At 33.5% G+C, this 24,401-nt stretch overlaps 1 protein-coding gene across 11 annotated transcripts in view; it reads right to left on the minus strand.

Annotated features, from left to right (window-relative positions):
* Mycbp2 (MYC binding protein 2) overlaps positions 1 to 24,401 on the minus strand; it is a 262,562-nt gene that overhangs the window by 208,497 nt on the left and 29,664 nt on the right. For all 11 annotated transcript variants that reach the window (XM_063246885.1, XM_063246888.1, XM_063246889.1 and 8 more), the window contains exons 2-5: positions 19,635 to 19,710; positions 10,174 to 10,389; positions 5,710 to 5,863; positions 603 to 799 (exon numbers count right to left, since the gene is read on the minus strand). In XM_063246885.1, the coding sequence (XP_063102955.1) occupies positions 603 to 799; positions 5,710 to 5,863; positions 10,174 to 10,389; positions 19,635 to 19,710 (643 nt within the window). The remainder of the gene's footprint in view (positions 1 to 602; positions 800 to 5,709; positions 5,864 to 10,173; positions 10,390 to 19,634; positions 19,711 to 24,401) is intronic.

Genomic DNA, 24,401 nt, shown 5'->3' on the forward strand with positions numbered 1-24,401 from the left:
GTTCAATTTTGTAAGATAACAGGAAATATAAAAAACAATTTATCAAATTTATTCAATATAAGAATCGATTGGTTGAAATTATAACTGCCCAGCAATGCTTGCTTAGTATAGTCAGTACAGAAACAAATGCACCACATAGTGACACTCAAACTGTTAAGTGGTTAACGGAAGTTGAGTAAAACTGTAGTTTGGAGCTAACTGTGGTGGCAAATGCCTGTAATCCCAGCATTCAGGCTAAGGCAGCAGGCCTGCTGAGTTGGAGATCATCCTTAGCTAAACAATGACTTCAAGGCTAGCCTGAACTACATGGTAAACTCTTTCTCAAAGAACAAAACAAAACAAAACAAAAAAACAAAACTGCAGTTAGGGCTGGGCATGGTGGCCCACACCTGTAAGTCCAGCACTCTGCAAGGCTACACATTCAAACCCAGCCTGAGTAACTCAGTGATTGGCAAGACCGTGCTAAAGATAAAAAATAAGGAAAAGCTTGGGATGTAGCTCAACAAGAAGTCCTGGATTCAATCCCTGGAACAAAACAAAAACGAGACAGCCCTGAAGCTTGGTATCTTATAAATTTCTAAACATATTCAAATATAAAATACCTGAATAGTTTGGCAAGCATGGCTACCATTGTTGGTGAGGATAGCAGAGATAGCCTGAAGTGTCCTTCCTGTTTCTCCCCAAGAAGCCACTAGACTAAAGAGGCAAGCACAGGAAAGTGCTGTCAGGGACTGTCCTGTGCTGTCATTCATCCCAGTACTTCGAACAGTGATTTCCAAAAGGAGCTGGAAGAGAGACTCTGTGGATAAAATAGGATTCAATTATACTTATTTGATAAACAGAACATTGCATGCATATTTTTATCTCTACTTTGTCTTACTAGAAACAAAACTCAAGGTACCTACAATACATTCATTTCTTTCCAGTTACTCTTTCCTCCATAAGTTAAAACATTTATATAACAAGGGCCTTAGAGAACATTTATTTCAACCTCTTATTTTTGTAAATAAAGAACTGAGAGCTAAGGTCATACAAAATAATGTACTTGGAGGAATTCACACATTCAAGAAACCATCCTAACAAATAATAGACTTTTATTTTTAGATTGGGAGGCTTAATATGTTAAATCTACAAAACAGCAAGAGAATACATGAAAAGTTATAATTTTTAATGTAAGATTGCCTTGTTTCATCATAGTATGACAGCAGCTCACAATTACAGTGGAGGAATATAATTCATTTATGTCTTAGAAAAATGTCTTAAGTCAATAGGGTAGACAATGTAACTCCTTAATAGATAATGAAATCGAGACAAACAGAGGTTTTTAAAACTTTCACTAAATCATAAAGCCATTATGTGGAAAAGATGAAAAAGAAAACATGAGAGTTGTGTGACCAGCAGTCACACAAAATTCACTGAAAAACTCCAACATTGCATCCATAGACATGTACATGTTTCCTCAGTACGAAAGGAAAACTGAAAATTCTTAAAAGAATGAATAATCAGAGATGGGAAAAAAAAAAGGTCAGAATAAGAACTAAAAGTTTAGAAAGACAAAGAGAAGAAAAGGGTAGGTGAGAGGACTCCAAAAGGAAAGAATTAATTTACTACAATTTTCTGATTGAAAGGCCACTTGTGTTTTATCTCATAACTCACAGAAAATGAGGTGGATCTCACCATTCCCTCGTTTTCTACGTCTTCCCAAATTAAGTTCCATTTATCATGCTTCCTAATTATGTCTCCATTTTACTCTAACTCATCATTTTGCCAGTGTTCTCTATCATCATCTTTGTATCGCCTGCCATTTATTTTTGCCTGCTTATACCAAAAGAGAAAATTTCAAGCCAAAAATCTAGTTGTTTACTTAAAACCTACTTATTCCTTTGTTAATTCTTCTTTCTCCCTTTCCCCTCTCTTACCTGTCTTTTTCCCATCTGCCCTTCACTCTGCCTTCCTCTCAGTTATCACTCTTTTCTACCATTCTCTGATTTATCTTTCTTACATGTGTCCGTCTTCCTTCTTCAGTTATTCTTCAGGTATTCCATCTTTTACTTATTTAGCAAATATTTACTGAATTCTCCTTACATACAGGAATTACTCTAGTTTGCTGTGGTACACTGGCAAGTAAGAAAAGAAAGTCTCTACTTTCAATTATTAACTATCAATTACTAATTATTCAATTTCCACTAGCAGCCACCTTCTTAACGTGGCCTACAAGGCCCCATTTATTCTTACCTCCCTTTCTTTCTTGTGCAAGGTCCTTCCTTCTCTTCACCAGCCACATTCTACCCAGATGATTTTTAAGACATTTTCTTTCCTATACCATAGTCTTACTACATGCTGTCCCCTCTGCCACATTATAGGCCACATTATAACCTGGTTCACTCTTTCCTATTCTTCAAATATCAAATGTCAGGGAAGCCTCTTTAACAACTCTTAAGTACTCCCTCTTCTTTCTTCCACACTATTTAACCACACTTGTGGCTGGATATGTGTTCAACTTTCTGATGGTTAACTCCATAACAATAGTAATTATATGATCTTAGTACAAAATATAGGAAGTTTTTACATTTCTTTTTCTTTTTTCTTTTCTTTTTTTTCTTTTTGGCACCGAGAATCAAACTCATGACTTCATGCTTGCAAGGCAGGTGTTATGCCATTGAATTATAAGCCTGCCGGGGCTTTTACAGTCAAGTGATTACTTGAGACCATATATTCTAACCTTAAGTTAGATAAATAGAAAGATATAATTTTTTAAAAACAGATGATTTGAAAGTCAATACATTTGCAAAGGAGACAACATCTGGTGTTAAGGTTTGTGTTTGGATGTCCCCTGGAAGCATCATGCTATTATGGGCAGTGAGCTTTTCAGAGGTGGCTGAATCTAGTTTGTGACCGATTCAAGATTCAATGCTAGGAATAAGGATGGGCAATAGCTGGATCAGCCCACTGATGGTGTCCAGAAGAGTAGATACAATATAAGGAACAGAAAGAGGCATGTCCCAAGGTCTCTGTCACTGTTTTTGTTGTCTTCCACCACTATGAACTTTTGCCCCTCTGCCATGTGCCATGCTGTACTGGAGCTAGTAGATTATCGATTGAAATTTCTACAAATTGTGAGCTAAATAAACTTTTCCTCCTTTAACCTTGGATGCCAGGTATTTTGTGTCAGCAATGAGAAAAACTAATTAAGACCCTTCATATAAAATGAATTGTTGATATATTCTAATATATTTTTACAAAAATGTTGCTAATATATAGTTACAAATACACTGCTATGAATAACATGAAAATAATCAAATTAGTGGAGAAACTAACAGGATTTTGATTCTAGATCAAAGGAAAAAAAGCAGAGGCAAGTTTCCCCAGAAGTTTAATATTAAAGTATCAAATTATTCCTTACATCTTTAAGCTAAACAAAATCAAAATATTAAGTGATGGCAAATCTGTATGCAGAAAAAAACAAAGTGAAAAGATCATAAGTAAGCACTGAAAAGATAGGAATCAAACCAAAATCATGTATCAGCATTTGAAACAGCTCACAAGAAAATGAAAATAAACAAATTAAAAAAATTAAAATTATAAACAGAAAAAAGATGATTAAATGAAAGCATATATCAGCAGTTCAAAAGCTAATGTCAAGAAAATAACATTTTAAAAAGAACAAAGGAAAGAGTACTGACATAAAGAACATATACAAGGGAATGTGTACAGAAGACAAAAGAACAGCAGACCCCAAGAGGAACGGAGGACTGCAGTGAGTTTGAACCCAGCATGGGTTACATAGTGCGTTCAAGATAAGCCTGGACCCTGTCTCAAAATGAACAAACAAATAAGAATGGTAGACCCAAGAGAAATGAAATGATTAGCATGGTATTTAACACATTCACAACAGGTCGTCATTTGTATTTCTCAAAGCTGGGTGGTTCTGTACCACTGGTACTATGGGCATGACTGTCCCATCGGGTAGCATGGGACAGTGCTTCCAGGTGGTACTAGTTGACAGGAACATGTTAAAGAAATATAATATACAGTTTTTAATGGTTATTTAAAATATTTTAATTATTTGCTAAGTGACAAATCAGAGTTAAAAAAACCAACAGAATATTCTTTTTTTAAGGAAATAAAACAAAACAATGAGAATGATGCTGGCAAAAACAAGACAATATGAAATCCACAATATTGCATCACTATATTGCACATTGTTATCCTCTAAATAGATGCCTCAGACTACTAGCTTTTTAAAGAGGTCTTCAAAGTCAATCAAACAATACAAGTTTGATTGCATCTGTGTTATCTGGGCCTACCTGTGGAATATCTCATTCAGTACATTTGACACACAATACAAAAAATCTTTCTTCACTTCAAATTATCTAAGCCTGCATTCTTCTGAATCAGCCAGGTAGCAACAGAATATTCTCAAATATAGCAAATCTTCAGTAAAATACTGTTAAACCAAGTAGCATATTACCATTTTAATATGATTACTGATGCTACTATAACAATAACCAAAAGGTATCTGCTTCTTAACCTATGACAGTTTTTACTTGGTAAAAACATTTAATAACTGTGTGGAGCTGGTGCTGTTGTAATTAAAAAAATTCTCACCTTGTTTTAATGGTCAGCAACCCCTTCCCCAACTAAAACAAACCAAAAATAATCAAACAGAAAAACTAAATCACTATATATGACCAAAAAAAATCTCTAATATATAATTTGGTTCTCTACCTGTGTATCTAATAACTTGTCAGCCAAGTAAAGAAAAAAGAACCAAGCACTAGTACAGACCAACAGTGTAGTCTCCAAACTAACAAAATCAAGATGATCCATGAATTTATTACAAATTAACATTCTTTTTTTTTTTTTTTCAAATTAACATTCTTAAGAACCATGTTAAATTTACTGAATGAGAAATTTCACAGGCAGGCCTAGATAACAGATACATGATAATTCTTGAGAACCACAGTTCTAGTACTTCTGAGAATTTTCCTATCATTTCAGAAGGATCTAGGTAATTCTAGACTAGGAGCCCATAGTTAGTATTAACGAAAAACAATTAACCAACTAAAAATTATGCTTCCAATTTATATCTCTATTCCTTTATATTCTTTAAGTAAAAGTCCCCATCTCATTTATAGGACTATGTATGTGTTCATGGCATGAAAAACAAGCATCCAAAAATTTAAATGTACTTCAAAAAAAAAAAATCAACATTTTTATTGAAAGGAGATTAAGTCAAAAGCTGTCTGCATAATATAAACAGATTTTGATGTATGATAAATACAAAATGCCCACCCCTTTAGAAACTAATTGTACTACTCTGGATTTGTCACAATTTTTCTTTTTTCTTACTTTTTTAAAGGATCCAGAATAACAAATGAAAGTCACTTTAGGACAAAGGTTGAATGAATGACGTAAGTTAAAGACGACTTTAAAATTTAGGAATCATTTCTACAATGATTTATCTCTGGCACTACTTAAAAGGTAGTCTTTTCCTCCGTCATCACAATAATTAAGAAATTTCTGTACATGAACTATAACTACAGTGAAACAGCAAAATACCTGAAAATTTACATCCAGGCTGTTTCAGGACTTAAATAGTCTGAACTCAAATTGTGACAGTATCCAAATAGACTGTATCACAGGTTATTGTGTTTCCTTTATCAGAGATTCAATGTTAAAGGTATCACTCTATGAACTAGTTCTTACCTAGGACCTCGGGTGGCTCTGACTGGAGGCCTTCTGGCTGCTGACCCTGAAGCACATTCAGCAGGGCTTGGAGACTCCTCAGACACAGAGATGGATGTGAAAAACGTGTCTCCTTGATCAATTCAAATACTTCACAAAGTCCAACCTCAATAATCTATTTAAGATTTTTTAAAAAGTATGTTTTATAACACGTATGCCAGTAACACTTTCCAGACAATCTAAATGGTATTCCTTACATACACATCAAATTTCATTACAATGTTTAAAAGGCAAAGCAAAAAATATATGCATAAAAATTTTAAAGTGTTTAATGTAAAGATTTTCAAACACCATCTGTTACAAAGGAGGCTCAAAATTTAAAGCACTATTTAAAAGGCAGTTTTAGTATAATGAAGCCAAAATAAGCCATAAAAAATTTATAACAGTAAACTTCTGTAAATTGTAGTTATTTAGAAGAAATACACTGAATTAATTTACAAAGTTTAATTTGGTATACTCAAATAAAACTAAGCATGGTAACTGCTAACCATAATCATAAACATAACAAAACATACAGCAAAAATAAGTAAATAAATATAACTTTAAAAGGAACTTTCATCTTATTCCTTCCTAAAATGATACAATCACATTATTATTTACATGTCTCCCTTTTTCTTGTAAAATGATTATGAAAAGAAATAAAAACTACTCAGCCAAATATATCAACAGCATTTTTACTTCATACTATTCTTCAGTGAAACCAAGAATTTGACTGAATTTAGCTAAAAAGATAAATCCATAATTAAAGACTATTAAGAGAAAATTGTAATCAACTGGTATAAGAATGTATCTTCAGAAGGCTGATAAAACCAGTAAAAAATGAAGTTCCACTTCTCAGCCAGAATTTTAAGGTCTCTTGTCAGGAAGTATTAATCAGTTGTAGAATTTAAAAAAGTTAAAATAAGACTAATTAGGGCTAAAGATATATCTCAGTTGTTGAGATTTTTACATTAATTCATGCATTAAATAAATATCTCCTGAAGGACTTATTTTGTTCATCTCACTATAAAAGACAGGAAGATATAACTAGACCTTGTTCTCTAAGTTTATAATCTAATAGGGAAAATGAATGAGGACCCAGTCTAAAACTCTACTATAGCATTTATTACATTATAGGATAACTGACTGTTTTTGTTTCCATTTCCAGCTAACCTGAGGTCCTCTCCTTAAAAACAAGAAACATCTCCCATGCCTAGTCCAGCACATGGAACATGGTGGGGACACAATACACACTGCTTTAGTTTCTCATTCATTTAAGTGCTTTAAAAAAAAAAAGGCAAGAAAATATAGGGTGAAATGAGTTGCAGGAAAACCAACTGCAATTCTGATTATCATCTCTAAGGTTCCTAAAGAATATAAATACAACTCAGAAACCAAAATACCTAATAGGATTGTTTTTAGCAAAGTCAACTAAAATCCTAAAAGGCTTGAGAACAGCTAAGAGTTTATAAGCTCTATTAATAAAATTTTTCACTTGACATATCAGCTTCTTTTTCTGAAAGGACTAGAAAGTTAAAACATACTAAGATTTTCACTTGCTTGCGTAACTTACAGAAAACAGATCCCTAAAGTACAAAATGTGGAGTTCTTCTCAAGGCAATGGGAAACTACTACTTTCTGTCATTCTTTAAGACTGTTTACTATTAATACTTTTCATAATGTTAAGAATATTCCCCACAGATGACATTTTTTGGCTAGGGTTCATTTATATAAATGTTTCCTACAGTAATAATGAAATTATGAACCTTGCCAGAAACAGTAAGCCTGCTTCATGAACAGGTTCCTGAATTGTCTCTCTGGTGAATTTAAAGTTTAATAACAAATAGCCAACTCAGTCAGGCTGCCAAGGCACAGAGGGCTGGTGAGACCTCTGTATTAAGTTTGACCACAATGATTCTGACAGAGACTTCCTCATCTTGCAACTGGAGTTCTATTTAGAAAATACTTACTCGTGACTATGTCTTCAAAAGTTTTACCTATTTTACCTTCCAACAGGTTGTTTCTATTTTAGTGCTTTTAATTTTTTGCTGGTACATGATGACAGATAATCTTCTGCATATATGTAACCAGTTTTCCCAGTTCTATGTGTTAAAGAGACTATCTTTCCTCAAGCATACACTTTTGTCAAAGATCAGATGACAATGGGTTTCTATTCTATTTCAGTGATCTACATGTCTGTTTTTGTGCCAATACCATACTGTTTTTATCACTGTAGCTTTGAAATAGAATTTCAAATCTGGGATTGTTATGCCTCCTGCTTATAGATCTTATAGATCAGAATTGCTTTTGCTAATTGCATTTGGATCTGTTACTGTTCCATATGAATTTTAGAACTGCTTTCCTTGTTCTATAAAAGATGCTGCTTCATATGAATTTTAGGATGATTTTTAACAGTTGTTTGAGGAATGCTGTTGGTATATAACTGGGATTGCATTAAATCTATGTATCTGTTTTGGGTGTATAGCTATTTTCATGATACTGCATCTGTCTCTCCAGGAACAGGGAATATCATTTCATTTTCTGATGTCCTACTCAATCTCCTTCTTAGAGAACTGGAGTATTCATTTTAAAGGTCTTTCACTTCCTTGGTTAGGTTAATTCCTACGTGTTTTGTTTTGTTTTGTTTGAGACTACTATGAATGATATTGTTTTTCTAATTTTTCCTCTATGGGTTCACACAGTATTTTAATTTTTAACATTTGAAACCAAGGAAATTGGCTCCAAAACCCATATTCTTAACCACTATACCTATTTCTAGATAATTCAGTTAATGACAGAAAACTGAGTGTCATGGTTGATACACACTATGTCGTTGTGTTAACTAAGAAACTCATCAGGGAGCCTGGATCCTTACTTTGCAAAAGGAGGGCACAGATATTTTTTGAGTGCTACTTCTGCCCCTGGGCGTGTCGAGAAGGGTGTTCTGCATATAATGTAAGGGAGGAAAAGGCTTGTTCTGTCCCCCTTTGGTTCCTGCTGCTTTTGCTGGCTGCTGCCTTGAAATGCTACCCCTCAAGCCATGCCACTCTGCCTTAGAGCTAGCTGACTATGAACTGAAACCTCCACAAACAGTGAGCTAAATAAACCTTTCCTTGCTTAATTTTGGGTATTAGGTATTTCATCCGCACAAGGAGAGAAAAGGAACCAAGACACTGAGTATTTGCGACTTGGATTTTAATTTTCTTTGAAAGATCCCCTTTAACTGTTAATCATGCTGGAAAAATGTTAAGAAATGATTCTTTATTTCCTTAATGTTCATTTATCTTGATGGTTTAAAAAGACTAAAGAACTAGTTGTTATTAGTTATACAGTATCTTTTAATTTGTACCACAGTGTATTGCTCAACATCTGCATATCTGTACAGATTACTCTAGGCTTTTATTTTCCTTCTCAAAGGTGAATTTAAGAAAACACAGGTAACACAGTTAATACATTAACATAGTTCAGCGTGACTCACCAACATATACAATGGAAGGTACTATTACCAAAACACATTATACAAATCCTGCAGTCTTACATCCCAATTGTATCTTTTTCTCCCCCATCCTCTCCTACCTAAACATAAGGAATTACAATTAGAGACTATTTTGGGGGGTTTACAGGGAAAAGATAAATGTATTTGTTTTAGACTAAAGGAAGAGACTAGTAGAGCAGGAGTAGCTAAAACCCTTAGGAGAAAAGAAAGGAAAGAAAGATATTTATCTGAGACAGGAGATAAAAATGTAGAAGTTCACAAATTATTACTCTGTTAAACAGAAAACAAGTCATCTTCTGAAAATAAGGTGAGAAAAACCTGTCAGTATGGTTAAAGACAATGGCACACTTGGGAACAACTTTCATGAAATGTGTGAAAGAAATCAGATCAGGAACATGGATTTCCACATAACACATATATATATAACTCTACTATTTCCACATAACACATATATATTTTCAAGATACAGTTTTAAGGTATTTGTTTCATAAAAAGACAATATATAAATCACTTAGAATAGAGGAAGCATTTTAAAATATCTACATTTAGGAAAAAACCAATATGCATGATTCACCTATGGGTGCCATTTTAAACTATTTTCATCTTTTTATCTATTAGAAATATTCACCATACCTACCACACCGAAAAAAACATACACGAAAGCTTAAACAGAACATTCAGAAGAGCTTGCTTTACTATAATATATGTTTCTATAACAATTAACTCATATACTTCTGGCAATAAGGAATGATATACAAATGGTACAGAATTGGATTGGTTCACATTTGATTTTGTTAGGCAAGGGGAAACAGAATACAGGCTTCATAAGCCCTTATTTTTAATGAACAATTTTACAAAAAGTATGTTATGTCAGGCACACATATATACTGAATATACGATAACCAAACCAACCCTAAGTTATACATCTAAAGAAGATTTAGTGGTCTTACCTTTGGAAGTTTGATTGGGGGCTCTTTGGATTCCTCTTCTTCATCACTATCTGATTCTCCACTCTGCACAGAATTCTTAGATGCAGCCACCAATGATGTTTCCTTTTTCTGCCATTCCAGAACGCAATGGCGTACATTACAGTAAATATTGAAAGCAGAAGGATTGCTATGTAGTTTGATATCTGGTATAATTACTGTATTCTCCAAGTTTTCAGACTAAAATATAAAACAAAATATTTCAATTTCACATTCTTTTCCATCATCATCAGTTTCCATTTTAAATAAAGAACTGACAGGTAAACTTCTCGCATTGGCACATAACAAAGAATCTAAGTCTACTGAGTCAATTTCTAATAAAACATCCTTTCTATAACACTTCATTTTTAAGTAACAGAGCATTACCAATTGACAATGGCTGAAAAGGGTCAGGTAAAGAATTTAACAGAAACACTCTTTTATCCCCAAAATAATAGAGTCAACAAAGCTTAACTGCTTAAGTATGATATTTTAGGGTATTAATTTAATGCCTTTTTACACATGTTATAAAGTTTCAATAACTGTTATGATTTATACCTAGACACGCCGCTAAAGCCTCATGTGATCATAAAGTGGGCCTTTGGGAAGGTGATTGGATCATAGGAGTTTACAGCTACATGTGCTATGAGGTACTGCCTAAAAAAAAAAAAGAGGGAGCGCCTGATCAGAAGAGGCGCCCCTGGGAACACGATCTGGAAGGGCATACTTCCTTCGCTACCGCCACGCTACATCATCTGTTTCCTGGATGCTATGATATGAGCAGCTTTTCTCTACCAAAACCCTTCTATAATACCTTCCTGCCTTGAAGCCTGTGACTTTGAGCTAAAAACATGAGCCAAAATAAACCTCTCTTTGTTTAAGTTGTGGGTGTCAGATATTATGCTCCAGTAATAAGAAAGTAACTAAGATAATAACCTACTACAAATGTTGAATTATATTCTGAATTATTTTGAAAGTAGATACAGAGATTTACATGGAAATTCAGACTAGGAAAAAAAAGCCCAAAATTTCCACCATCTCATTTAATTTCATTCTCTTCAGGTAACAGTAATGCCAAGAAAACTTTAAGTATGGACACATGCTTCCCTAAGCTCCTTTGGCAATAAATATGAATAAAGGCTAAAAATGAAATTTTTATTAATTTGTTGAAGTTAAGCTATTTTTCTTTTGTGCCAAGCATATCACTCATAAGATAGCAACTACTCTAAATATAAAGCATTGTTATAAGATACTTCTAAATCTTCACAAATTCAAGTTCTAACAATTAAAGAAAGAACCTAAGATAAATGATATCTCAAGTACCAAACACATTTGGTTTCAAAATTCCATCCTTCAGTCATAAAGAGCTGGGGATGGAAGGGAATAATTCATTAATAATGTGTTAATTCAAACATCTGTCAGCGATACTAAAAACAAGCAAATATTAGCAACACAAATTTAAGAGTATATAAGAGTGATACATCATGACCAACTGGTATTTAACCCAAGAACAATGCTGTAAAAGCATCAGTATATTTCCCCATTCAAACAAAGTAATAGATTAAAAACCATACGATACTACAAATAAATACAGAAAAAAGCATTTGACAAAAATATGATGCTAATTCATGATATAAAAAAATCTAAACAAATTCAGAGGTGAATTTCCTCAACTTGATGAGGTTATTTATTTATTAAATACCCACACCTAACATGACCACAGACTTAAAGTCTCTCTCCTAAGACTGCAAACAAGGCAAATGTATCTACTTCTATTAACTCAACTTGACATTGCACTAGATACCCTATCTAATACAATATGTTGAGAGAAAAAAAAAAAAAAAAAGAGGAAAAAAATGACATTATAAGAAACAACTTTCAAAAAAGAAGTGTGTTTATATCTCTAAGGGTTAGATAATCTTAAGGAATTTAAAACAAAAACCTACTAGAGATAACTGGCTTATTTAGCAAAGTTATAGGACACAAGGTCTGTATATTATAAGTAGTATAATCACATACTTGGAATGAACAACTGAAAATAATCATTTAAAAAATAATAGCACTAAGGTCCCAGAAACTGACTTAATATTTACAAACCACATATCTAACAAAAGACCAGTAGGCAGAACACATTAAAAATTTTTTAAATTCAACAGTAAAAACAAAGACTCCAAATAAAGAGACCAAAGGACATCCTAAAGAAGGTAGAGCAGGCATGAGAAGCACGTGAAAAGAATTTCAGTAGTATTAACCATTAGAAAATGCAAATAAAATGATATATAGCAACACAACTATCAGAATGGAAAACAAAGAGAACAAAAACAAAAAACCACTGACAACCACAAATGCTGACAAAGATGCAGAGAAACTGAATCATGCATTCATAGAACATGGAAAACTGCAAGATGGAAAAAAGTACAGCAATTTCTTATACAGTTAAATATATGCCTAAAATATAATCCAGTAATTGTACTCTTGGACATGTAAACCAGAGAAATAAAAATTTATGTTCACAAAAAAAGTCACCTATGAATGTTCATTATAGACTTAATCAAAAACTAGAAATAATCCAGAGTGGGTGAATGGTTAAACTGTGGTACATTTAGACTATAAAATGCTAACTCAGCATTACAAAGGAATCAATTATTGATGTATACAGTTCAATACAATACATTTCCATTTGATTAGCATTCTTGAAATTGTAAAATTATAGAGGTGGGAACAGACTTAGGTGTTGTGGGAGGCTAAGGGAGAAAGAAAGGAGATAGCTTTGGTTATAAAGAATCTTTGTATAAGGATGTAGCAAAAGAGATCTCTGATGGAACTAGTCTATAAATCTTGACTGTACTAATGGTCATAGATGTAATAAAATTACATAGAATTAAGAGGACACAAACATACATATAAATGATACATAAATTGATGAAATCTGAATAAGACAGTAGGTTATACCAATGTTGACTTCCTGGTTATGATACTGTACATTAAAGCTATACAAGATGTTACTACTAATGGTGACGGTATATAGGATATCTGTAAAGTATTTGGTACAATTGCACATGCACTCTAATCACCGGAAAACAATTTTTTAAAACTTCATTTATAATAATATAAAAGTGTAAAATAAATATGAATAAATCTAATGCATTACTTTGCAAGCCTTACACACTGAAAACAAGAACAAAAATGAAAGAAAGAAACAAAGAAAGAAATGGCTATAAAGAAGGCCTAAATAAATGAAAAGATACATCATGTTCATGGACTGGAAGATTCCATAACATTAAAATGACAATTCTCTCTAAACTTAATAGATTCAATGCAATGCCCCCAAAAATAGAGATTTTTCTAAAAAAAGAAAGAAAGAAAGAAAGAAAGAAAGAAAGAAAGAAAGAAAAAGAAAACTGACAAGGTGATCCTATGATTTACACAGAAATGTAAAGTACCTAAAGTAGCTATTTAAGTCTGCCTCCACTGTTATAAAAATACCTGAGATAATCAACTTATCAAAACAAAAGGTCTGGAAAGTTCTAGTCCACAATGAACTGGCCCATGCTTTTAGATCTATGGTGAGTTAGTACATCACAACAGAAGCATGTGGCACAATAAAAGCTCTTACCCCACAGTCAGGAAGGAAGTACTATAGACCTACAATTCCCTTTAAAGATATATTCCCTATGATCTAAGAACCTACCATTATAACCTCACCTGTTAATGATTTTACCACCTCCCAACAGTACCACCCTGGGGACCAATTCTTTAATACATGAGTTCTGGGGTAACATTTAACACCCACATTTATAGAAGTAGCTAAAGAAATTTCAGAAAAATAGACCAAAGTTAGAAGATACTACCTGATTTCAGCAATTACTATATAAAGCAAGTATGGTAAAGTATGGCATTAGTATAAAGACAGACTCATAGATCAACCATACAAAACAGAATTCAAAAACTACTCAAATAAATACAGTCAAGTAATTATTTACAAAAATGCTAAAGTAATTCAATGGAAAAAATAAAGCTTTTTAAATAAAAGGTGTTACATTAATTAATACCAATGTGGGATAAAGTTAATATCAACACTTAGAACCAAAACTAACTTGAAATAGACCATGAACTTAAACACACTAGATATATTTATAAAATCTCTAGAACTCTGCAGGAGGTAATCTTTGCAATCTTAGGGTAGACAGTGATTTTTTTAGGGCATGAAATATATGAATTGTTAAGAAAAAAAACTTTGAAAAGTACTATAACGAAAAAAGTAAGTCACAAAGCAGAAGAAATTTCTTTTGAAAATACATATCTAGAATATAAAAAGAATTCTGACTATTCAATAATAAGATTATTAAAAGAGGTGGCAGGACCAGGGATTTAGCTCAGCAGCATAAGTGCCTGTCCAGCAATCACAAGGTTATGAGTTCAATCCCTGGTACCCAAAAAAAAAAAAAAAAAAAAAAAAGAGAGAGAAGAGAAAAAAAAAAGAAAAGAGGAGGCAAAACCATGTTACATATACCTATAATTTCAGGACTCTGGGAGCCTGAGATAGGAATGAAACTTGGAGTCTGGCTGGGCAAATTAATGACAGTGCAACCCTAAGATAAGGTTTGAGGATATAGCTCAGTGCAAAGGCCCTGGGTTCAACCCCCCAGGACACACACACACACACACACACCAAGGTAAAATCTGAACAAACATCCCACAATAAGAAGAAATGCAAAGTCAAAGATACATGAAGACATTTGTGTCTTGAGTCAGTAGAGGAAAAAAAGTAAGCTAAAACTACAGAAAAAAAGTTCTATTAACTAATTATTGTGACAAAAACTTAAAAAGATATTATGTATTTGCAAACATGAAGCAATTTGTTTTATTATTACATGGAACTATAAACAATCTTTGGTGAAAAAGCTTTTCAGTTTCTTAAAAACAAAGCACACATTTACCATGCCACCTATGAAGACAAAGCTAACACTATAGTTAAGACTCCTTAGTCCTTGTATTTTTTTTTTTTTTTTTTTTTTGTCTTTTTCATTTTTATCGGTACCAGGGATCCAACTCACGACTGCCTGCTTGCAAGGCAGGAGCTTATGCCGCTGAGCTAAATCTCCAGCCCCTAGTCCTTGTATTTTTCCAAGGAAAATTTAATTGCCCCTTAGTCAATCTCTGAAAGTGTGGAATTCAGAGTTTCCTTTGTGGTAATGATTAATGATTTTGTTATAAACACGTGAAGCAATGGAACATGGCTCCTGGCTTATGAGACTGCTTTGCACAAACACTGAGATTGATAACATATACCTGGTTTCAATTGTCACTGTTAAATGTTTAGCAGGATAAATGTTTATGTGACCAGATCCACAAAAAAGCCACAGTCCTTAAGACTTAACTAGGAAGAAATATTCCATCCACACTTTCTCTGTAGTTTCCTGCTGAGACAAGGAAAACCTAGGAAGTTTGCCATAACTCCTTGAACACCACTAATACGTATCTTTTTCCTGATGCTTACTTTTTTTTATCTTTTGTTATCGTAAATTTTGGTCACAAATATAAAATGCTTTTGAGTCTCATGAATCCTTATGGAAAATCCCCCAAAAGAAACACCACCTACTTCTAGGTATTCACCCAAGCAAAACGAAAATATACGTTCACACTAAGATTAGTACATGAGATTTCATAGCAGCTTTATTTGCAATGACCAAAATCTCAAAAAACCACCAAAATGTCCATCAATAAGTAAATGGGTGAACAAATTGTGATACACCCACACAATGAGATACTAATAATAATAAAAAAGAAATGAAACACACATAAAAATGTGAACACAACCCACTATATTGAAAGAAAAAAATCCAGGTACAAAAGAGAACACACATTATATAATCAAATTTAAATTAAATTCTAGAAAATGTGAACTAATCTACAATGAGAGAAAAAGAAACAGTGGTTGCCTAGACTCAGGGTTGTAAAACATAAGAAAACCCTTAGCTATAATGAATCTTGTTCTGATGTTCTGAATCTTGATTTTTAGTAGTACTTTCACACAGACAGTATTTTTCAAAGCTTATTAAACTACACGCTTTAAATATTGTACCTTTCTCAGTACTGTACTATTAAAAAACCTAACACAGGCACATATGATATCATGAAGATGAGGGAGTTTTCTGCATAATAGATTAGATTTTTCCTGTAAGAAAGTAAAGTCATATGTAGAAGATAGGACTTAGCAGAGGTGTGAGGAAACAGCAAAGGTTTGAAACATAGTGGAAAAATAGAAGTATCTGACAAAAAAAAAAAAAAAAAAACAGTCTGGCTATGAAAGTTCCAGTTAAGATTAATCATCAATGTCTATTATTATTATCAATTCACTCTTAACTCCCTTTAATAGCACATACATGGAAAGAGAAAACAATTGATTTATAGAAGATTCAGTTTTGTCAGGCAAATACAACAAATGTACAAACAGAGGAATGATAGGGCGAATAACGGCTTCTAAAAATATCTATGCCCTAATTCCCAGAAACTGTAAGAAATCTTTCATGGCAAAAGAAACTCTCTGCAGATGTCACATAATTGAGGATCTCACAATGGGGAGATTATGCTGGATTATCTGGGTGGACCCAATGTATTCACAAAGATACTTGTAAGTCAAAAACAGGAACAGGATAGTTAGAAGAGACAGAACATAAGAAAACTGTCAGAGACACATTATGAAAAAACTCAGCAAACCACTGGGGACTATGATAAAGAAGACGGGCCACAACCTACAGAATGCAGGCAGTCTCTGAAAGCTGAAAGGCAAGGGATGCCATCCCAAGAGCCTCCAGAGGAATGCAGGCTTGCTGATGCCTTGATGTTAGCCCAAAAAGACTGTTTAGATCTCAGACTTCTAGATAATTTGTGTTGTTTTTAAGCCACCAAATTTATTTATTTATTTAACTTGTCTCAGCAGCTATAGGGAATAAGAACATTAAAAACTTTTCAAAAAAATCGTGATATGTAAATTAGAAATTATATGTTGATTAATGAAGAGAAAAAGAATCAAAACAAAAAAGATATCAAACAGTATAGCTAAGTGGTACTTTTTAAATTACAAAATGTAGATTAAAAATTACCTTGAAATAGTAACAGAGAGTAAGGAGACCCCATTTTACTATTATTATAAACTTACTGTGAACAGGAAATGTGTCTGACTCATCATTGTATCCCAAACACCTAGCAAAGTGCCTGCACACAGTCAGTAGGCAATTAATGTTCAGAGAATAAAAGAATGACTTTATATCACTCTTACCATAAACTGCTGCTAAAAAGAAGATGTAAACACTGATGGCAAGAAAAGCATTGAATACTAGAAGCACAAAGCCAGTCAGAGCTGAACTAAGAGGGTACAAAAGGCCTTGGGTGTCATGCCACTTCAAGAATATCACCAAATGGAAGCTTCAAAGAACTTCAAAAGATGTCAAAGATTTCTACACTCTACACTCTGAGTTTGCACACAGTACCAAAAGTGGAAAGGGGTAAAGGCTAAAATTTGAATGACTATGCATTTGTTCAGGTGTTTATGTATTAAGAAAGCACTCTACCTCCCTTTTCTATTCTAAAAGCAGAAGTAATGAGAGGTCACCTAGTGAACACCTATTATTTTTCTGCCCACTCAGTAACACTATTCCTTGAGGTAAACACCTCTCCTCATTCCCCATTCCACATGGCCTGCTCACCACTGCAAGTCACAGGGTTTCAAATACAACTTGGTCTCACCAAAGTAGTTCAATGCCCTAGCCAAAGTGAACGAGATAGTTTAGTCAAAGATTCTTACCCCTAGTCGGGCATGTTGGTGTATACCTGTAATTCTAGCACTCAAGGAGGCTGACACAGGAGGATTACAACTTCAAGCCCAGCTTAGGCAATTTAGAGTCTTGGTGAAACCCTGTTTCAAAATTAATGTGAAGGTCCTAGCTCTGTAAAGGTCCCGGGTTCTATCCTTGCCACTAGGGGAAAAAAATTTTTTTTTCTGCTAGATTTAGAAGAGATTGCCTCTTGCTCAAAGAAAATAAAGATGGAGTTGAGAGAGGCTTAAGTCCTTAGACACAGACAACAAAGCTATATTCTGAGGAAAGCAGAGAACAGAAATGGAGACAATGATTTAATGACATTATTTAATCCCTGCATCTAGTTGTTTCAAAACAGAGCCAAGAAATGAATTCTATCCCTCAACTCTTTTATTTCATTTTATTCTTTTGGTTTACTACTTCAAAGTAAATTTTACTCAGTTTAAAATAGCAGAAACACTAATTAACAAGGCCAGTAAATATTTGTCTCTAAAACTTAAAATATGATATACAGACCCAGCTAAACTGCTAACTCAGAGTAGAGCTGTTTGACAGTTACAAGTCTTCTCTTCCCCTTGTTTAGGTTTCTCAGTATCGCTGTTTAACTGAAAAGACTTTTTTTTTTTTTTGGTACCGGGAATCAAACTCAGGACCTTTTGCTTGCCCAGCAGGCACTTACACTGCTGAGCTACATCCTTGACCCTGAAAAGACTCTTTTATATACAAGCAGACTAATCATGCTAACGTCTAAGAAAAAAGTAGTTGGACTTTATAAAAGGACTTCTACATTACATAGAAAAGAGATTCTTGATTTCTGAGGTCTAATTTAAATATTCTGTATGTCATTATCTTTGCATAGCCACAATCAAAAGAAGCTCCGAACCATACAGACATACTAAGAGTCTTCCTTATGTCAAGAAAAGGGTATAATGAACCTAAACCTAAGTCCCAAATGATTAGCCAATGTTATTGTTTGTATTACATGGAGTCAGAATGAAACAAAAGTAATAAATATGTTCCCTTAAAGGACTGATAAACATAAAACATAAATAATTTTCAACCCCAAACATTAATTTGGCTACTGGTCAAGAAATATACTAAAGATAAAACTAAAGGCAGAACCAAGTAAGAAACATTTACAAAATTACTTCAACTCTTAGATACGGAATAGTGTTACAGTTTACAGCTATATGTCCCACCAAAGCCTCATGTACGCCTAAGGATGGCTTCTGGGAGGTGATCAGACCATGGGGTATGATAATCATTAGTGGATTACTCTGCAGATGACTTTATAGCCAGTTTACTCTTATAAGGTGGTATCTAGTCAGAAAAGGTAGGTCACTGGGGTCACAGCTTAAAAGGGTTATCTCTTTTCTACCCTTTATCCTCTATGCCACGAGGTGTTTCTCTTCTGCTTTGCTGCTCTGCCTTGGAGCCTGAAACCTCTATGAACAAAATAAACCTTGCTTCCTTGTAATTGTGGGTGTCATGCATTCTGTCTCAACTACACGAAAATAACTAAGACAAATGGTTTGCTAGTTATACTACATCTTTTAAATTTTGGCATTTCTATTTAAATTACTACATGAAAAATATTTAATTCTTATGAATAACCATCAGTTTTACCTTGCTTCTTGTCTTCACTTTGGATTTGCTCTTCTGTTTTCTTTTCAATTTCTTCTTATTTAAAGTTTTCTTATTCCTAAAATTTTTTAAAGTGGAAAAAATAATTATGAATATTCATATTAAAATATATAAAAGTATTAAAAATAGAAGATAATTGAATATTACTTACAAACACTATAAAAATATACTCTGCATATAAGATACTAACAAAGTAGTGATGAGAAGGTAACAATATTATATAGCTAGGAAATACACATTAAATAATAATTATAAAAACCTGAATGCTGCAAAAACTTGAATAAAAATGAAACATAATAAGGTATCAAATGAAGTTTGCTTAAACTTTATTCAATAGTAGGGACTAGTAATAAAGATTAGCTGTATCTATTTTCGGTTGTTCTTTTGGTTTTTGGGGGAAGTTTTTTTGATACCAGTGACTGAACTCATGACCTAGCACCTGCCAAGAAGGCATTTATGGCATTGAGCCAAATCCCTGGCCCCTGCTATATATATTTTCTAGGAAAAAAAAGAAATGTTCTCTGTCCTAATGAAGGCTACAGAGCAAAAAGGTTTAAGAGTCACTTTTTATTAAATTACTATAGGGACAATCTTGAAATCATATACTTTGCATATTCAAAAACCAGTTTTCGTTACCTCATGGCTCCTTTCTTTTTTAAGAAAAAAGAAGTCCTTAAATAACTTCAAGATAAAAAAAAAAGAGTAAAAACTTTAGTGGAGGAAACAAGAGACAAAGTGAACATTTTCATTTAATATTTTTATGTTCACTATCCTGTCATGTACAGTACAGTTAAGATACAAAATTAAAGGCTGGTTCTCGCCCTGGAGAACCTGAGAGACTTTAACAGGAGTAGAGTTAAATAATCTAGCAAGAGAATGTTATGGCTATAATAACGACAAAAGGAGAAATGAGAATGGAAAGGAAAAGATAATGATTCTAGAATCTAATGTGGTCAAATTCTTAAGAGACAGTAATTAATTTGGAGGAAGTAGTACCAAAAGAAATTTTAGGCCCTGGTCACCTAGAGGTAGGGATGTCACATTCCCAAAGGTAAGGAAGTCAGATACAAGAGTTAATTTGTTAAAATGAAAATCCGGATTCTACTCTAATGACGCTAGAGTTCTAGAATCTAAATGTCCATAAGATGGACAAAAGTAATGAGCATATGAAAACTTTATCCTTGATACTTAAGTTTAATTCCTCAAATCAAAACAGTCACAAAATCTTGTCACGCTGTATCTCACAAATAGTTCCTGATTCTACTGACTGCATTGGTATTGCAACTACACTAATAAGTTACTACCATCTCTTCCCTGGACCAGTCACCCACTTAAAAACTCATTATCTTCTCGATTCTATTAAAGCCCAAAAGTACTGACATGGTTTAAAAGATACTCTTCTAATATGTGACTTCAGCCAACCTCTCATCCTTCATTGTGCATTTCACTTTACCTTTCTTTTTTTTTAAAGTGTCCTCAATGGAAAGGACATTCCCTCAGCTGTGTAAGGCTACTGAGCTCCTTGAACTTTCACAAAACTTTCCCTGTGTCACTCAGTAAAGTTTCTCTTTCCACAGACTGAGTAAATTTCTCTATTATACACTCTCAATTCATTTTTTTTATTGGTCATGTTTGTAATACATAATGATTATATTATCCTTGGGAGTTGGTACATGTACTTGATATTTTTTAGCTTTTTTAACTCCTTCCCTTTCCTCCTCCTTCTTGGCACCTCTCAGATCCATTCATGAAACACACACACACACACACATTCATATATAGAATTTTTTTACAAGTTTATAGTACAAGGATCACAGTCTCTCAGGTAACTGGTGCACATACACAGCACTTCACAATCCCGTCCTTATAATTCATCTCAATTTTAATATCAATTCATCTTATGTGTTTTTTTCATAATCTGTTGTACAATTTTTGTCACGTGACCTGTAATTGTGGTTGTGGGTGTAGTGTAGTACTCCCTCACCAAGCTACTAGCATCAACAGAACTAAGGCCACTCCTGTCTTGGCCCCTATTTTATCCTCTGTGTCTAGAAAAGCACCTAGAACATCATACATAGCATTTCGAAAGAAAGGGAAAATAAAAGAGAGAGGAAGGAGACAAAAAGTGGAATTTTACCCAGGGAATAAAATAAGGAAGGACCAACAACAGACTCAGAGATATACTAAAGCACTTAAAGGATATTTAGTGATTAATGTCTGTTAAAGAGTTATTCAAGGAATTATTTTACAAAAATAATGAAAAATATGTATGTGGATGAGATTTCCCCCATGAAAGTAAAGACAGAAACAGTGACAGTCTTCAATGCTAACATGAACAGATATACTTGTTCATATAACCTATTCAACTATGAGCCTTATGGTGGCATTTAATCTGCTAAAAAAAAAAATTCTAATGAACCCAAAACTAATGACTTCAACACTGGAAAACAGAAATGCCATTAGTTAGTAACATTCCATTATATGATTACATCCAAGAACTAATAAATTTTTCATGGCATGTAAGGTCAATGGAAAATAAAAATCTAGAAACCAGTATTATACACTAACAATTCACTTTGGAATTTCTGATGGTTTAGGACTTTCAATCCAAAATCAACAGAACCTTAATGAAGATTATCTGAAATTAGTCCTATAAGGATTTGAAAGGATTTAATAAAAATGAAAGATTAAAAAGCTACTGAAAATGTCTTAAATATTTATCTTAAATCACTGATTTAAAAAAATTCCAAAGAGGCTAGATGTGGTGGCACACACCTATAATCCTAGCCTTTAAAGGTACCCCCACACACACATACAAAATTGTACTTTAAACCAGACATGGTAGTACATGCCTATAATCCCGGCACTCAGAAGGCTGAGGCAGGAGGATGGCCATGAGTTTAAGGCCAGCCTAGGCTACATAGTGAGGGCCAACCTGGACTACAAGAGTGAGATCCCATCTGTAAATAAATAAAAATTTTTAAAACAGAATAAATAAATTTCTCAAGTTGTTCACAAATAATAGATTAGTCTTGCTATCACCTTAGTAAGTCTATTTTCTAATAAAACAAAAATTAATCACAAAAAAATCTGTTTGTCACTAAAATCTGTCAGAGATGAAGAAGATTATCACTCTGATTCCAATTCTAAAATGCTAATAGACTGAAACATCCAAATTCACAGAAATTAGAACAAAAAGTTTTCAGCCTTTTATTTAATTATATTGAGTAATGAAAACTAAACACTTCCTGAGCTTACAATTTAAATCAGGAATAGCCATAATTTTTCCTTAAAGGGTCACAGAGTAAGTATGTTATAAATTATATGTCACAGGATCTGAGATAATTACTCAACCATCACAGCATGAAATCAGCCAGAGAAAGCACATACACAGATGAATGTGGTTTTGCTGGAAGAAAACTATTTCTAAACAATGAAATTCATATTTGCACAACTGCATGTGTTATAAAGCCTTCTTCAATTTTTTAAAAAAGTAAAAGAACACTCTTAGCTCACAGGCTGTAGAAAGGCAAAAACTGGACCAGATTTGATCCATGTGCCAGTCATTGGTCTACGGTATACTTTGATGAAATTTTATATCAGAAAGAAAATAAAATGTCTACCCATGTTACTATGTAACAGATAAATTTATTTAAAACATCACAATGCATACATAAACACTATTAAAATTATTTCCCTTTTGTAAAGATAAAACTCCTGTTCAAAGACTAGACTAACATAAAACAGTAGAAGCAATGAGGACTAGATGAACTGAACATTCAAAGATACAACATTATGTCAACGTGAGCCGAGGTCACTAACATTTTCTTCCACAAGAGCATTTGCATAGTTTCAGTGTAACTAAGGATTGAGCTTGTTTTAGGTAGAAGCACTAGTAGTGCTTCAGATGTCTACATGGTGTGGAATGACACACTAGAATTTAAAAAACCCCAAAAACATGGGCCAATTTTCCAAGTAGTACATTTCTTCAAACATGGAGCACTGAAGAAAGGAAACCTGGGCCAAAAGAGAAAAATGTCCCACTATCTAGTATGTATGCATTATGTATATGCATTTAGGTGCTGGGAATCAAACTCAGGACCTTACACTTGCCAGGCAGGTGCCGTGCCACTGAGCTATATCCCTGGCCCCTGAATAGTATTTAAAAGACAGAAACCAAGCAGAAATGGTAGCCTACATAATTTCTGATTGGACTAAGATAATCAATGCCTCATGCAATCAATCTAACAGAACAAAGAACAAACCATTCCAGGAAAAAAATTATCACCTAAAGGAAAACAGCATTTTTGCATTCAGTATTATTCTAATTTTGCAGGCACAAAATAAACATCATAAGAAACATCCAAAGAAGCCATAGAATGTGCTAAGCAATCAAGAAAAAAAAAAAAAAACAGAAAATTAGGCACACTCACAGATAATCAAATATTAAAGCTCGAAAGAACTTGAAATAGATTCAGAGATGAGTAAAATGGATAAAATGATGTGAATTTCAATATAATCTGTTTAAAAAGCAAACACTCTGGGGTTCCAATTAAATATATCCCCAATCCATAAAGGGTATGTTTCAAGACCTCCAGTGGATGCCTGAAATTCTTGATAGTACCACACCATCTATGTCACTTAAACACACTTTGATATCACAATAGTCGATTTGATGATCTGATAACAAGACAGGACAATCAACCACTACATGACTAACAGGCAGGCAATGTATACTGTGTGGATATG

The sequence above is a fragment of the Cavia porcellus genome, unplaced genomic scaffold (genome assembly GCF_034190915.1).
Source record: "Cavia porcellus strain 051 isolate PalLab524CR breed Dunkin Hartley unplaced genomic scaffold, mCavPor4.1 scaffold_4, whole genome shotgun sequence".
NCBI lineage: Eukaryota > Metazoa > Chordata > Mammalia > Rodentia > Caviidae > Cavia > Cavia porcellus.